We start from the raw sequence: 16,950 nt of genomic DNA on the forward strand, positions 1-16,950 counted from the left end.
GTCACTAAGCTACGGCAGCCGACACGGACATTTCTCATTTAGAGGTGGCCTGATTTAACCCCGATATCACTGTGCTGCGACCCAATAAAGTACACAACTTCCATTACTTGAGCAAAGTATAGATACCCCTAGTCAAATATTACTCCAATACGTGAAAGTTTCTCAGTCAAATTATTACTTGAGTTAAAGTAGTTGAGTACTTGTTTTTAGAAATACTTAAAGCTCCTCTGAGGAGTTTTTCCCTGGTTATGAAACAGACTGAAATGTATTCTGATTACGCTATATGACCTACAAAAGCAAACCAGATTATCAGCAACAAGATTGAATAAAAACTACCACTTAAGCACGTACGGGACAAAATCAGCAAAGCGATAAGAGGTACGGCAAACCAAAAGTTCCTCATGGGAGCTTTAAGTATTTAAAGTACTAAAAAATCTAAAATCATTGTTGTATTTTCAAAACGCATGAGTGCAGTCAAGAATACATGGATGGATCGTCACCGTTCTCTGCCATAGCCATCATTACCACCACTAAATGAATTCACTAATCTGAGTGATGTTTGCTCTGTGTTTGCTCTACCTTCAACCATAGAGATGCGCAAGGTACAGGTAAGGCAACACCACTTAGACAAACCACATGCAGAACTACACAAACACAGTTTATCTTTCGGATTTTAGAAAAGAAGAGAAAATTCATCAGCTGACTTCAGAGCTAAAGTAGTGAGTAACGAGAACATTCATAGAAATGTGGAGTCAAAAGTACGATATTTGTTTTTCAAATGCAGTAGAGTAAAAGTGAAGTTTCCCCAAAAGATAATACTCAAAAAAATTCAGTACAGTATTCAAGTAAGTTTACTTTGTTTCTGTCCACCCCTGACAAAATTAAATAGCAGTTTGTAAATCGTGCATGCGTAATGAAAGATCCAAGAATTTAAATGTTCCTTACTAAAATGTAATATTTTATGGGGTTTTTTAATGTTTGCCATTCATTCTACACACAAAACAAGAGCAACACAGAGGGCAATGTAACTTTTAACATCTTTATTCTTGACAGAAATATATATACAGAAGTAGAATAAGATTTAAGTCATTAGATTTCATAATTTTTGACTTCCTCTGGCTGTTTCTCTGGATCTCCTCCTTTCTCCAGGTACAGGTTGTTATAGGGATACTGTTTCGGTGCCTGGAACAGAGACAAAATCTTGCTGAGGACGTGCACATTATTCAATAAAACACATAATAAAAAGCATTTAATCAAACACAGCAATGACAAAAAGTGACATTCAAAATACTAACTAAACTAAACATGCGATTCGTAACTTTTTTTTATAACTACTTTATATAAAAACATTATTGCTTATAGTGCAATTACATGATTTAAAGAACTTGATTAAAGTGGAGAGACAACAAAAGTGGCAATATGGCGATAGGGGCTCCTGATAAGAGTAAATATACAAAACAGGGTCCTTATATTATACTCCTATTAACATGTAAGAGTTGGAAAAAGTATACTGTTCATTATAGCCCTTTTTACACTGCGGTTGCGCCTCAGCGCCGTAATGAGGCTCCGCTGTCATGCAGCCATTGCCATTTTACATTGGACCAAGCAACGCTAGCGTAAAGCCGCCCTAGTGTGTGTTTTTACACAGCGTTCCGGTGTAGTGGAAGCAAAACATGCACGAGGTGTAAACAAACAGCACATGCTTTAAATACACACACAGCGCCATTCCGCCCTGCCGGCTTCGCTGTTTACACAGACGCTGTTTCGCCTCTGTTACTACCTCCGATGCCAGCTCAGAGGCAGAATGACTTCGCCCCATCATTCAGCCTCCGTGCGTTTTACATAGAAGACGGAACGTAAGAGAGGCGTAATGATCCCGCCTTGAACTGTCAGGTTAAAAGGCGCTTATGTCTATTTGGCTTTCTATTTTGAATTTGAAAATAGGTAACACTTTAAAACTTTAAGTGTATAAACACTAAATTATAAGAAGACTTTTACAGTTAGGTGTTCAGTTTGAAAATAAGGTGTCCAAATTCAATACCCAGCTTTGGCTAGCTTTGAAGTCTCAAGTGTGAGCAGAACTTTGCAATACTATGTCCAATCTGCTGATTAAACAGCATTTTTTCTGTTTACTAAAAACCAAAAGGTTAAAGCCAGAGTGGTGATCTAATGCCTGGAATCATCTCCCTTGTAAAATGTTTGATATTTTGATCAAGTCATTTCTAATCCCCTGAAAACATAATGTAACATAAACATAATGAATACTAGCATTGGTCTGGACTTACAACAGGCTGGTAAGCTGGGAATTTCTCCCCAAGGTAGAACATAAACAGCATGAAGCCGATGAAACCAAACAGATGTTTGCACATCCTGGACCAGGACACGGGGCTGGGTGACGTGTCCACACGGTTCCTGATGAACATGTCAAATTGCCAGTGCATCTAAAAATAGACAAAGAACAATCACTGATTAAGAATGATCGATTGACTCATAAAATAATTAGTTAACTTAAATGTTATATGAAATTTGCTTTTTTGTTCCTATTTTTTATTGTATTACTATTAAGAGAAATAAAGTCAACATCTAAAGCTACAACAGTTGCTTCAAGATAGTCAAGACAAAATAATGCATTTAGAATCTACTGAGTTTATACAATGTTATGTAGGTGTTGCATCTATTTACTGCTGTAGCAATACAGTATAAATATATACATATTTAACATTTTAGATTAGGTTTTGTTAGTATACTGTATCCATATTTTTAACAACAACTAGTACCAAGGTATAATGTCAATGACTGTCACACAGATAATGCTGTTTAATTTGCATTCTTACAGGGCTCTTGCATTGTGGATCACAAGTACAGCATTTGTTTTAATGTGTAAAGTGTAATACCAATCAGAATCAGAGTCTGGGTCTAATGCCAAGTAGGTTTACACATACAAGGATTTGTCTTGTTGTTTTTGATTTATTACAGAAAATATAGAAATAAAATAAACAAAGTTAACAGCAGTTTTACTGTTGAGAAAACTTAAATAGAATAAAATAATCAATCAAAACATTAAGGGGCCTATATAAACAAAAAATGTACAATATACCTTTTTGTATTTGATGATTTGGTGAGCTTTAATAAGAGTCTAATGTCATGTTGAAGCTCCTGCTGCACATGTACAACTGATCTCACAACAATAAATCACTTTAGGAGTCATCTCTCTTACCGGCTCTCCCCAGTTCCTCCTCAGGTCAGGGTGGTCCCACTGGTACCAGGGGTCTCGCTCATGCTGAGATCTGTCTGGTAGCTTTGGATAATCACCATAGCTACAAAAACACAACAATGAAAGATAGTTAACCATCTGTGCAATGTTTTTGTTACTGGTGATTCATCATGTAGACAAATGCATGGATCTAAATTAACAAATTATTCAGGAAAAACATTAACAGCTTCAATCAAGTTGCTCAAAATACAGCTCACCCCTCTCCGTTGTCGGGAAATGGTTCATAGTCCTCAACCCTCATGTTGTACTTCTTTGCTGCAGCAGCTCTCTCCTCGGGGGTCTTCGGGTATGGCCCCAGTACAGTATCCTTTGTCGAACCAGAGGCTGAAACACGAACAATTTCATTTTAATAAAACAAAGTAAAGTGATACAGACGGCAAGCGTACAAGAATGAAGAAACAACAATGTTATCCACGCAGCCTTTACTCTCATTCAGAACAGCGGTAGCCGCTCACTTAGCGTAAGCTAAAGTTAGCATGTCAAGGTTATGTCCGTTTAAGGTTTCTAACTTTAAACTCTTAGATGTGTTCCAAGAGAAATTCATAAGACAGTTTGCTAAGAGCTTTACGACCACTGACCTGCTCTAGCACCCGACAGAAGGCCTGGAATACCAGAACATTTCCCTTTAGAAAGGGCTTGAGCCAACCGTCGGAAACCAACACAAGCCATGTTTACTGGCTGCTGCTGACTGACAGTCTGATAAGTACGCATGCGCAGAGTTGGAAGTATGGGTCGGCATAAGGACCAATTCATAGTCATATAAAATATAAAGTAAAAAACGTAAAGAAAACCCCCGTATGACTCTTTAGTTATCCATTTACTTATTTATATTATAATAAAATAGAGGTGACAAAAAACAACCACAACGAATAGAATGTTTTGTTAATTTATTTATTTCATTGATATCTTTTCCAATAAGCAGATACCATTACATTATGGGAAAGTGTGATAGGGAAATGAAAATTTCTCCAGTGGCTGAAGGGAACTTGTTCTCAGAGTGAATGCACTAAAGCCCTGAGGTTTGTTCCTCTTCCCATCAGATCCAGCTCAGGTGCATGAATGCATTTACTGGGGGATCGTCACTCTGCCACTGGTGACAACACGAAGATAATCCATCAGAGAAGTTCTGCTATGTCCTTCTCCACTGTCTCAATGGGGCAATGAAGTTCATACCTGCAATAAAGGGAAAAATTTAGAACACCCTACTTCAAAAAAGGGTGAAAACACTTTTATTAGACGATTGCTTGATCTAATTAAGGGCTAAATGTGTTTTCCAACTTGAGTTCTGTGTACTAAAATGTACCGTCTGAAGGGTATGCCATCTGCAGTGATTAGGAACTTCTCAAAATTCCACCGAATGTCATTAACTTTGATTGGGGACCAGTAGAATTTCTTTATATCTCCAATAACAGGATTCACAAATGAAAGGGACTCCTGTGGAATATGAAAAATAATTGAGAAACAGGGAAACAGCTGCAACACTGACACCATAAATATATTACATGGTTATACATTTCATCCATTACGCTCATATATTCAAGTCCTGTAAAATAAAAACACTGTACCTTTAAATAGGTGAAAAGAGGCTCCTCGTTTAATCCATTCACCTCAACTTTGCCAAAGACAGGAAACTTTGGCATGAACCCCCCACCAGGTCTCACATACTTAAGAACATCGAGAGTTTCATGATTCACCTCTGGAAAAAAAAAAGTTGTTAATAAGGTGTTTTAAACAGAAGTATAGCTCATAAAAACCCCAATGTATATGCTCACAATTTTACATTGAAAATAGCAAATGTTTACAGATAGTGTGAGCATGTTCGGGAGATGAACAAATTGAGTGTGTAAGGTAGTGGTGATAAAGTATTCAGATACTTTAATTAAGTATAAATGCCAGAAGGTTAATACAAAGTACTCCATTGTAAGTAATAGTGCTAGACTCATGAGTCTATCAAAGAAACAAGTACAGAAGTTATGGGAGCAAAATGCATGCCATTGTGATTTTAATAACTACTACTAGTAGTAGTAAAACTGTACTGCATCAATGTATAAAGACCATGGATGACCCCAGGTGCCTACATGATCATAAGATGATGGAGGACTTGAAGAGAGCAAATCAGGGTTTGAATCTGACATTAAATGATTAAAAGCAGACTAAATCCAAAACGAAACTAGTCAAATTTTACTGCTAGTTAAATTAGGCGGAGAAAAAATTACAATGTAAAGACGTATAAAGTAGTATAAAATGGAAATACCCAAACACCTCATATAAAAGGCACAGTTCTAGAGTAAGTGAACAAAGTAAAGTGCAGTATTTTTCTTAGTACAGAATACTTCCGTGTTAATGACGTGTAATTTCCTTCACACTCTAAACGCTTCAGTACCTACCAGGTGACTGAAGGCCGAATTGGTTGCAGGGGAATCCTAAAACAGTGAAGTTGAGGTCGCCGAACATTTCCATCAGTGCATTCAGTCTGTGGTACTTCGGAGACAGAACACCATAATCAGACACGTCTTTAATAAAACTGCATGCACAGGTTGTGTGTCATAAGACAAAGTGATCTGACTGTAATCAATCAGTCCTCTTGCAGATTATTACCTCCTCTATAGTTGACCCTCAGAAGGTGGCAACATTGATGATGAGCAGCACCTTACCCCTGTAGTTACAGAGCGGAACCGGCTGTCCATCCAGGGTCTCAGCGCAGAAATCATAGATTGATTTATTCGCCATGCTCGTACTCTGGCTTGTATATAGGATTGTAGTCAGTCAAGAGTGAGTATTCACTCAGCTTTCCTGTTGGCTCATCTCATTCACTGAAACATAACTCATGGGTCAGCAGTTGTTCAGCATGACTGACTTCATTGTTCTCCTGGGCAGAGGTGAGCTGGCAGGATGCTCATTTGTTCAACACGTGTATCCCAGGAACAGAGGCTGCTAATATAGTGACAGCTTGTCATCAGTGGGAAATATTTAAAATGATACACACATATTTTGGCTACATGCTTCCCTCTCTAGAAGCCTACATTTACTTCCCACATTTTTGTTTGTGACACCTGAAAAAGTCTGAGAAACACTTATCATTTTGTTCCCAAGTCTTAAATCCTAGTCCAGAGTTATTTCACATAACAATCTGAACCGTACTTTGTCCCTTAACATAACAGTACTGGCTTTTCAAAAGTATAAATCCTTGCTTAAAAGATCTCTATGGGTCAACTGGTTACATTCATTCACACACTGCTACAATTGTTTTATTGAGTTGTAATCAAACCAACATAAAACCGACTAGTAATGCCACATTGACTTTAGAAGGTTGTAGGAGTTGTCTTGACGTTTAAAACTCCTTTTCTACCTTATTTATAGCACCTATAGGGTATGTTAATTGCCTTTAACGTGAACAGTGACGTAAACCCGGAAAATTGCAACTGCGATGTTCAACGTGCTACGTAAACACGCTGGTCCATGATTAAATTAAACTTAAAGTCATCAAACACGACGTCTTAGTTAGATTTGATATTGGCGAGTATCTTCGGTGACATTTAGGTAGCATACTTTTGTGAGGAATACGACAAAAAATATTTCCTAAAGGGTTGTAGGTAACTGTTTCTGAAATGTACACGTCCAGTAGCGCTGAATTTGATTACTTTGGCCTTTACCAAGCAATAAAATGAATTAATTAATTAATGGCTACGAAATATATGTGTGTCCACTACTTTTATTTGAAATGTTCTTTACTTTTGCTTTCCCCTATCGTCATATCTAGCAATGTTGTTGAATAGTTCATGTACCATTCCGATATCAATTGGATTTTCCAGACGGTACCTGAAGGCAGCATTAGGTTTGGGTTACACCTCAAGTGCTTGCAAGATGCTAAAGACGTTATTATGGCATTTTTGTGAAGAACAACGCGTCTTTAAAAGCTCCGTATAACATTTCTGACCCATGATGGACGACGAAGCTAAGATACGAACGTAAGTGCCTTTAAAATTTAGTTTTGTATCTAAAAGACACTGGATAGGTGGCCCCGGTAAGCTAGCTCCTCGGCTAACAGCGGTAGCTCTCGAGTAACAACAACATGTAAGGTGTAGCCGGTTTCTGCTGCTACCATTTAATACATTAATTATATCTTAGCTTGGCAATGCGGATATAACAGTCCATACTGCTAATGTTATATTACTTTTATTATTATGTCTGTTTATGGAGTTTCTGGACATTTATGGTCTACATGCAGTGTCAAGTACAGCTGTAAAATAAGGTTTGCATTATTTTCAGATGTGATCTGCTGGACTTGCCCTGGGAGGATGTGCTTGTTCCACATATTTTATGCTATTTGCCACTGCAACACCTCGTCAGCCTGCAGAGGGTGAGCAAGCAGTTTCACAGCCTCATCCAGGTGTATCTAGCAAACTGCAGGACTTTTGATCTGTCACCAGTAAGTGCTTGGAACTTTTAACAGTATATACTGTAAATATATTATGAGAGGTTTTGTTTGCTGCAGCACAAGCTCATGAGAAAGTCTGCTACCGCTCTATTGTGACTTTTACAGATTGGACCATCTATTCCCAAAGAAGCGTTTTGCTCCATGTTAAAGGACAACAAAGTTCTGCACAGCCTGTCCCTGCAGAACTGCTCAGACTGGGTCACAGACAAAGAGCTGCTGCCAGTGATCGGCCAGAACCAGCATCTGCAGCGAGCGGACATGAGCGGGTGTGCTTGGCTCACCCGGCACTCCCTGGTGGCCGTGTCCTTGAGCTGCATGCACCTGCAGCACCTCGGCCTGGCGCACTGCGAGTGGGTGGACAGCCTGTCCCTGCGCAGCCTGGCCGACCACTGCGGGGGGCTCGAGTCGATCGACCTCACCGCCTGCCGCCAGCTCAAGGACGACGCCATCTGCTACCTGGCCAAGAAGTGTCTGAAGTTGAGGTCTCTATCGCTGGCAGTCAACGCTAACGTCACTGACGAGTCGGTGGAGGAGGTAGCCAAAAACTGCAGGGGCCTGGAGCAGCTGGACCTGACCGGATGCCTGCGGGTCAGGAACCAGTCCATCAGGTACATCATATCTTATTTTCAAGTCTAATCCAGCTAACTTTGTGCCATCCCTGCCCACGCTTCCACTTGTGCACCCATCCATAAGATCCTCTGCATGCTGTGCTCACAGGACCCTCGCGGAGTACTGCCCGAAGCTGCAGTCCCTGAAGGTGAATCACTGTCACAATGTCACAGAGTCGAGCCTGGATCCTCTACGGAAGCGCAACGTGGTGATAGATGTTGAGCCGCCTTTACAGAGGGCGCTGGTGCTTCTTCAGGATGTGCTGGGGTTCGCTCCTTTTATCAATCTCCAGATATAGCAAAAGGGCAACCTATCTGTCCAACAAGAGCACACAGGTATGAGCTGTATGAGCTTTTTACATGTTTATAATCAAACTACACTGAATGCATTTCTTGTCTTTTTGCAGCAGATAATGCCAATCAATTGTAATCAACATATTCCTTCCTTTGTCTCAGGTGTCTTCATCCTAGCAGACACTCTCAGCTGCATCACAAAGACACGTGAGTTGCTCTCAGAAAAAATGTCTTAATTATCTCAACACAATCCAAGAAATCCTGTTTTGCACTCAAGTTTGCGTGTCAAAAACAAACAAAAAAAACCTCACTTGAATGTGATCAGTGACGCACATTTATGAACTGAAAACAAGTCTACAAATACAAGTGACTGAAGAAAGCCATGAACTTTTCAGAACTGCTGCCAAATGTCCAAAACAGTCACTGGACTGGACTATTTGTAAATCATTTAATGTTGTAATAATGTGGCTTCTTAGATAAGCAATTCTAACTAATGTACAGTGTGTTTGTTTTCAAACAAAGTACATATCTTACTTTGTGTATACGACTTTTTAAGGAACTTTTCTCTTATGTTTCATTTAGAAACATTCAATAATGTTTAAGTTTATTTAAACATTTAATTTTGCATGTGCCTGCTCAGAAGCATCTATTCACCCCAATCTCCCGAAACATTTTTTTACTTACCGCTAGATTTGTGTCGGGATTATTATCTCCTCTACTTCTGCTGTCAACACAACACGGTAAATACAATTAGCTTGTGGTGCTGACCGTGTGTCCTCCAGAGAAAACGTCTCCTCAGGATAATCCACAGACCTCACAGTTTCTCCCCCATGGAAAACGCCAACACGAACTGCATCAGTGGGACATGGTTTATAAAAATCTTCTGACGTGGTTGAAGCAACCCTTTAATCCAAATAATTAATGAACACATACATGTTTTGAAGTAAGTACAGGAATTCATTCTGACGGTCCCTTGAAATCACTTTGTAAAATGTACCTGTGTGGAAATGCACTTGCCCTGTAACAAAGTGTGTTAATTATATAAATAATATTAAAATGTAAAATACAATGAATGTTGTCGCTTCTCCTCTGCATTAAAAAGGCATTTCATTTCATTTTACTTGAATTATAATAAACAGGAAGAGATTGAAAGTAACAATAGAGATGCTAAAAATGTGTGTATTCAGTTAAAACTGGTCGACAGCAGGTTCCTGTTCTGCAGCACATAAAAGACTGATACATACAATACATAATAAAACAGAAACAATCAACAAAGCTGCTACAACAACACAATAATATACATCTGCTGTAATTTAATTTTTTTTTTAAAAGATTATTATTATTTTTGGCTTTTGCCTTTATTATGTAGTACAGCTGAAGAGAGACAGGAAGTGTGGGGAGTAGAGAGTGGGGAATGACCGGGAGTCGAGCCTGCGATCAGTGCATCAAGGACTGCAGCATCTGTACATGGGGCGCCTGCTCTACCAGCTGAGCTAAACCAGCGCACCACTTTAATACACATTGAACTTTTTCTCACCCAAAACCAGTTCCTGCACCTCAACTCGATAGTATTGATCTGATACCAGTGCTCTCTCTTAACTTCAACATGAAATGTGAGCCTCACTTGTAGAATTAGTTCAAATATTTCAGCTCACGTTTGTTATACTTTGAAATGTTTATTGCAGCAGCAGAACATAGCTTGTGTTTGCCATCTAGGCTCCGACCTCATCACTCCTCGCAGATTTATTTTACATGCAGAAAAAAAAAGTGGGATCCTGCAGGTGGATGCTGGAATTTTGCTGTACAAAGTACAAGTGCAGTACCGGTGCAGGGCAACGACTGAGCACAGGGAAAGACCGGAGATTGTGCAGCTTAAATAGAGCGCCAAATTGAGAGGAAGCGCTTGTCAGGTGATTGAGGAGAGTGACGCATGTCAATGTGAAATCATTGCAGCTCGAGTTGCCTGCCTGAACTGTTCGCGGGGCGTCGCTCCATTTGTTATTGAAGGTTACATAAGTGCGGAGATTTCTTCTATCCTCAAATCATTGCAGAATGAATGTAGCTAATCAAATGATTTAACCAAAAACAAATGAAATGAAGAAACTGTATTGGTGTTCCTCTTGTTTGGATGTTTGGGCTTCATGTAAAGCAGTTGGATTTCAATTTGTCCAAACACATTTTAAATGTAGAGCTTAAAGACAGTAAAAAAATACTCAATACATGTTTTTTCCACATGCCAGATGTAATATATAAACATCAAGATGATGTCAGCGGCTTACTTATTCTCTCAGATTCTTACTCAGTGATCTAAAATGATAAATTAAATACTTGTAACCTGTTTATAATAGCAGGAGTCTTATTATTCCTTTAAGTCCTAAGCACAAGAGGGTATTGTCAAAGCATTGCACTCCTAAAGGATGCCATTCACCTCCTCAGTGCTGTGTTGTTTTGTGCCTCAATCTGACACAAGGTGGCAGCAATGAGTCAGGATATTTATCTGTGTTAATTCTGCTGGCTGAGCGGCTGCATGTCTTCTAAACTACAGTACATACATGAGCCATAGTGATGGTCTGCAATATTATATATAGATCAGGATACAGTGTCAGGTGTATAAACAAAGGCTAAGACTACCTCTAAGTTAAGTCTCATTTTCGAACAGCTTTGTGATCTTGTTAACACTTGATGGAGTGAATACACAATAAAAACTAATGCCTCCCCTTTGTGGCTACAAGCTACGTGTTCAAAACCCCTCTTCCTGTTTCCTCTGGTGGTCCGACTGGCAGACTATATTGTAACTTGTCTCTGTGACAACACAACAGGTCTATTTTCCACTTGATGGCATGGTTTACTCCATCTGCTGCGTGCTGTCCACAAGCTGAATCTGCACCAACAGAGAGTTGTGTTCCGAGGGCTTCAGGGATCGACCGGCATCCTTCTGTTAGCTGTGCTGATCATCGTATTGTGGCGCTGTGCCTCCGAGGAGACGTCACAGTGTCATTAGTTATAAAGAATATCCTGAAATATCAATTGATAAAGAAACTCGCGCAGTAGATGTCAATGTTTACCAAAATGAAGGAAGAGTTTTCTTACATTTTGTGCAAGAATTAAAGATCCCGTGAGCATTTTTCCTCCTCAAAATAACAAATGATGCAAAGTAGATAACACTCTGTTTGTGCTTGCGTCGTGATGCATGGACGTGGATTTCCAGTTGACAGGAGACGCCACATTTAGCTAAACTTAGCAAGAATATTCACACATTTTCAGCAGGAATAAAAGATAGTTTTGTTAGCTTTTTCATACTTTAAACAACAAATGATGTAAATAACACTTTTATTGCATGGACAGGGATTTTCACTTTACAGTAGACGCCAAGAGTTTTTCTTTAAAAATGCAGGAATGAATAATGTTCTGGTTAGCTTTTTTACTCCTCAGAATAACACATGATGCAAGATAGATGATTCTCTTTCTTTTACCTTGCATCATGATGCCTTGAAAGGGATTTTCCATTTACAGTACATGCCAATATTTAAGAGTTTTCTTTCATCTTGAGCATGAATTGAGGATTGCAGTTTGCAGTTTTCCTCCTAAAAACAACAGAATTATGCAAAATATATAACACTCTATTGTTGGTTCATCATAATGCATTAGCAAGGAAGTTTAATTTACAGTAGATGCCAATACATACCCAAACCTAGCAAGAGTTTTTATTACATAAAAGTAAGACTCAAAGATGTTGCAATTAGAAAAAAGTAGATAATACTCTTTTGTCCATGTCTCATAATGCATCGAGGGATTTTCAATGTACAGTAGATGCGAGTAGTTTTCTTACATTTGAATCAAGAATGAAAGATGGTTTTGTTAGCATTTTTGTAAATAATACGCATAGACAGGGATTTCACTTTACAGTAGACACCAATACTTACCCAAACCTAGCAAGAGTTCTTCTTAAATAAAAGCCTAAATAAAAAGACTTAAAAATAAAAGACTTAAAGGCGGTCTGGTTAGCAAACTCCTCAACAAAATAACAAGTGATGCAAAGTAGGTTATACTCTGTATAAGGGGTTTTCAATTTATAGTACATGCCAGTGTTTTTTCCCAAACTTAACAAGAGTTTTCTTCCTTTTTGAGTGAGAATGTAAGATGGTCCAGTTTGCAGTTTTAATAATAACTCACTTTTTGCCTGTGCATCATAATGCATCCACAAGGAGTTTCAATTTACAGTAGATGCCAATAAGTACACAAACCTAGCAGGAGTTTTCTTTCATTTTAAGCAAGAATAAAGATGGTCCAGTTAATTTTTCCTCCTCCTCAAAAAAAAACAAACAAACATATATAACACTTTATTGTTGTTGCAACAATTTACAATGCATTCTTGCATTTTAAGTAAGAATTGAAGATGATCTGGTTTGCGTTTTCCTCCACAAAACAAAAATGTTATAAAATAGATCTGAGCAACAGTTATCTTACACCATGAGCTACAATTAAAGAGCATTTCCCCCCTCAAAATATCACATGATCCATGAATATTTTTTATCCTTGTATCTTTAAATGGCCCAGCAGTGGCCCAGCTTGTTGCTGCTCAGCAGTCAGAGGGTTAAAAACGCTTCAGACCACATTCATCATGTAGGACCTCAATTAGCATTGATCTGCAGGGGGGGAAAGAAACATCGCTGCGTTATTATATACCATGGAGCAATTTCTGTTCCAGTGATTGAGTGTACGGGGGGATTTCTCAAACATAGCCGGCCCAACATATTTTGTCTTCCTGTCAATAATCTAGCACTTGTCTAAATTATTGATCAATAGCGACTGATCATTTTATACCCAGGCACAACAGTGACGGTGGTCCGTTTCATTCACTATGCAGTTTTAGCCCCTGGCAGCGTGTAATATACTGTACTTATTAAAAGAAAGAATAAATCCAAGTTTAATCTCTGGCTGCTTTCAAAGTCCTCCCTGACAGATCAGTAACTCCTCGAAGTCGTCCAGACGGAGCAAGTGAGTTTTGTTTATGTGCGTTGGAGTGTCTGGTTCAGACAACAAGGGCGCTGCTATCCCTCTTAAAACAACACTCTGACTTTTCACTGTAGAAAGCACAGGTGTAGCTAGTAACATTAAAAATGAGAGCCCGACTGATGTGGGGTTTTTGAGACAGATACAGATACAGACTTAAGAGGGGAACAACAATTCTGAGACTACCGATATAGTGACCAATACAGGATGTTGGAGCACGCTTTGCTGGACATGCTGACAGAATTTCTAAACCACCACCAGCATTGTTTTCTGCCTTTTAAGTTCTTTAAATTTAATCTTCATATCATCTCATTTCGGAAAACAAATACGCCAATGTATCTGTGATAGGCTGATATCGGCTTATTAATATCGGCCTACTGATATATCTGTCAGGCCCTTTTTAAACATGGCTCTTAGTAATAGAGTAAGAGGCTGTATAAAAGTTGATGAGGTTTAAAAATGGGTTGAATTCTCATTTAGTTTCAGATATAGCAATGTCGCCCCCAGCTTCTCTGTATTTTCGTTGGACACTGCCCTTCTGACCCATTTTTGTTTTGTGCTACATGGACTTGAACACAACATTTTCTCCCAATTTCCTCTTCAAGAATATAGAAATGAACATGAATTAGATCTTATTTCTGATTCTGTCATTACTGATACCACTTAAAGAACTTGGAATGGAGAGATAAGTGTGGATCAATTTTAACAGCACCCTTCAACCAAACTGAACCACAATTACACATATATAATATACACATATTGTATAGTCATATTTGTTTATCTAACATTTAGTAATTCATTTATTTGTTGTTAATTTGTTAAAGAAGTTATATAATAAGGTTTGATAACTTTATAAGAATATTTGAGTCTTATTGCTGCTTTTGTTTTGAAGGGACACTTTGGGCACCGGGTGACATATAAATATGGGTAAGTGGAGAAAGGACAGGCGGGCGCTGGCTATCAGGATAAGGAAAGAGGAAAACGCACTTGTTTAATTAGCGCCACAGAACTGGCAAATTGTTTGACATTGTTGATTCTGCGTTAGATCCACTTCCCATGTGCCCTAGTGGTTAGTTTAATTAAGAGCTAATGTTAGTTGTGTTCAGAAAAATGGTGATACAAGCTACCACGTACACACACTGTGCATGTACGAACGTACCATTTGGAGTTCAGTGAGCATAAGTAAGTAATACAAATACATAAAAGAAGTAAAAATGAGTTACCAAGTTATCAGTAGTTGTCATTGTCTCATTTCTCCCCCGACCCTTTGCAGTAAAAAATGTGTGACGAGAGTTTCTGAAACGAATAATCTGACTTGGCTGTGCAACCAACTTTATAAATCATCCAAAATAAATGTCATTTTAACCGTCATTGCACTTTCAATTTGATTAGACATACACCCAAAGACACTGCATTCCACTTATGATAAATTATGTTTATTCTGCTTGTAAAATATCTATATTTTTTACTTTTTCCCCCCCCATTAAGCTTATGAAACATAATACTTAGAAAATGTTTCACCACTTTTAAATGGCCATGGACCTCGTCTACAGGGCAGCTGCCATTTGTCTTCTGTCTAAAAGCATCGCAGTGAAACAAGAGACTGGAGACATAAGGTAACACTTCAATAAGACCAAATTGGGGTTTGGAAAATCAAGATGAATAAATGTAAGTGGAGGCATTTTTCATGTACGAATTATAAAGTAAGACGCATCAAAAATCAATATTCTAGCTATTAAAATGAACACAATATATTATTTTGTTCTTCAGCATGTGTGTAAAAAAACAGTTTCGGCCACTTTCTCAGCTTCCTGTTAATTAAATGAAGTTCATATAAGGTGGAGAGAGAATTACTGTAGCTGCTCAGATGGGCCCAAAACTGTGTCAGAGGTTTTGTTCATTTTCATATTTTTAATTAACAGACTTTTTCCTCCCGTCTTCCATCAGTGAATGAGTCTTTCTCTCATTTATTAGATGTAGTTTATCTCCTCCAACCATTCACATACAACCTTATTGGATGCTGCGACTTAGGGATCCATCTTTTGGCCACCAGAGAAGCAGAACTAATGACGACATTAAAGTGGCTTTGTGAGCGTGGCCATCAAAATGTCGATCAACCAAGCAGGAAATAATGTTGGATTTTAAAAATCAGCATGAATAAACATGTATGTTTAGAATCTAAACTGCGAGAGGCTCAATTTAGAGAGATTTTAGATGAGCTAACTTCCTCTTCAAGGTTCATGTGTGTCATTGAGGGTTAAATAAGAAACACTGCTATGCAGTGATTTAGGCCAGTTGTGTTTTTGTCCTCTGAGTTAAATGAATGACGATGCCACACAAGACGTCTTCCGGGTGCCGTCTAATTGAAGCGACATTTGAAGCTTTCCTTGGACTCTTAACTGTCAGACCCATTAGCATCTTCTTAATTGCTGAGCTCTTAACTGCAGACTGGACAGGAAACACATGGTCAGCTAGCTCCGGCCTCGCTAGGGGGACGTTTTTTGTTATGTGTTCTGAATGAAGAGAAGCATCGCGGCCTCTGTGACTCAACTTTTCACTGCTCGGAGGAGAAACTGTTCAGTTTATTATTTTGCAAGGAACAGTTATACTGTTAAGTCAGTCAGTTTTTAAACATCTAATAAAGATAATTCCCGGATTTTTCACCAGATATTAGAGCCTGACCGATATGGCATTTTTGAGACTGATACTGACACCGATATTTGATGATGTCATATTACTGAAATGGCGGCCGATTTAGAGCTGGAATGTCACTACAACTTTTCCATGCAGATTGTCCACTGATCTTGCTTAAATATTCAGTGTCAACCTCTGCGCCAATCTGGGTGGGAGCGCACTCTGCTGGTCAAACTACGCGATGACATCATTTCTAAATCACCCCAAGCCTGGATTTTTACATTATATGTTTTGTAATTAAAGTTTACATATCAGGGAATTTTAGAAAAAAAACCCACCCAAAAATACCTATATATCTGTATAGGCCAATATCGGCCTGATTATATCGGAATATATCTGTCAGGGTTTACTCAGAACATAAGAATTACAATACTTACATACTAGACCTGCTGTTTTTGTAGCTGAATTATCGGTTGGCATATTTATTATATGAAATGAACTGAAAGCAGTTTTGTTAATTGATGTATCATTTGAATCATATGCAGACATATTAAATCTGAGGATTTGCTTCTTTTCTTTGTTACAAGTCTTTGCTAATTGATCAGATTTTGGACTCTTGATTGGACAGAACAATTACTGAAGTGTAATCTTGTGCGGGGGGGATTATAATCTTTAATATCATAATTCTT

The 16,950-nt window shown here is 38.5% G+C and overlaps 3 protein-coding genes across 3 annotated transcripts; 1 reads left to right on the forward strand and 2 right to left on the reverse strand.

Annotated features, from left to right (window-relative positions):
- Nucleotides 1-1,044: 1,044 nt before the first annotated feature.
- ndufb8 (NADH:ubiquinone oxidoreductase subunit B8) lies at nt 1,045-3,985 on the reverse strand. Its single transcript, XM_069664654.1, has 5 exons — nt 3,853-3,985; nt 3,472-3,598; nt 3,218-3,317; nt 2,286-2,441; nt 1,045-1,182 (listed from the first exon to the last, which is right to left on the reverse strand). The coding sequence occupies exons 1-5, from the start codon at nt 3,983-3,985 to the stop codon at nt 1,090-1,092; spliced, it is 609 nt and encodes a 202-aa protein (XP_069520755.1). The 3' UTR covers nt 1,045-1,089.
- Nucleotides 3,986-4,389: 404 nt separating this feature from the next.
- On the reverse strand, nt 4,390-6,004 carry gpx9 (glutathione peroxidase 9). The gene is made up of 5 exons (XM_069664771.1): nt 5,873-6,004; nt 5,662-5,755; nt 4,840-4,970; nt 4,578-4,708; nt 4,390-4,447 (listed from the first exon to the last, which is right to left on the reverse strand). Exons 1-5 carry the CDS (start codon nt 6,002-6,004, stop codon nt 4,390-4,392), a joined length of 546 nt encoding a protein of 181 aa, XP_069520872.1.
- Nucleotides 6,005-7,114: 1,110 nt separating this feature from the next.
- On the forward strand, nt 7,115-9,735 carry fbxl15 (F-box and leucine-rich repeat protein 15). The gene is made up of 5 exons (XM_069663980.1): nt 7,115-7,242; nt 7,544-7,703; nt 7,818-8,320; nt 8,430-8,656; nt 8,777-9,735. The coding sequence occupies exons 1-4, from the start codon at nt 7,214-7,216 to the stop codon at nt 8,617-8,619; spliced, it is 882 nt and encodes a 293-aa protein (XP_069520081.1). The 5' UTR covers nt 7,115-7,213; the 3' UTR covers nt 8,620-8,656; nt 8,777-9,735.
- Nucleotides 9,736-16,950: the final 7,215 nt, after the last annotated feature.

This window comes from Semicossyphus pulcher, unplaced genomic scaffold (genome assembly GCF_022749685.1).
Source record: "Semicossyphus pulcher isolate SPU_LCO1_2020_fin unplaced genomic scaffold, fSemPul1.0.p SCAF_16, whole genome shotgun sequence".
Classification (NCBI taxonomy): domain Eukaryota; kingdom Metazoa; phylum Chordata; class Actinopteri; order Labriformes; family Labridae; genus Semicossyphus; species Semicossyphus pulcher.

Excerpts from the sequence above, each read along its gene's own strand:
- fbxl15 (XM_069663980.1), top strand. The coding sequence starts at position 7,214 with ATGATGGACGACGAAGCTAAGATACGAAC. Across the intron at positions 7,243-7,543 it reads GACGAAGCTAAGATACGAAC|ATGTGATCTGCTGGACTTGC; the intron begins GTAAGTGCCTTT and ends CATTATTTTCAG. Across the intron at positions 8,321-8,429 it reads GTCAGGAACCAGTCCATCAG|GACCCTCGCGGAGTACTGCC; the intron begins GTACATCATATC and ends CTGTGCTCACAG.
- ndufb8 (XM_069664654.1), bottom strand. The coding sequence starts at position 3,985 with ATGCGTACTTATCAGACTGTCAGTCAGCAGCAGCCAGTAAACATGGCT. Across the intron at positions 3,599-3,852 it reads TCTGTCGGGTGCTAGAGCAG|CCTCTGGTTCGACAAAGGAT; the intron begins GTCAGTGGTCGT and ends TTCGTGTTTCAG. Across the intron at positions 1,183-2,285 it reads TCCCAGCTTACCAGCCTGTT|GCACCGAAACAGTATCCCTA; the intron begins GTAAGTCCAGAC and ends TCTCTGTTCCAG.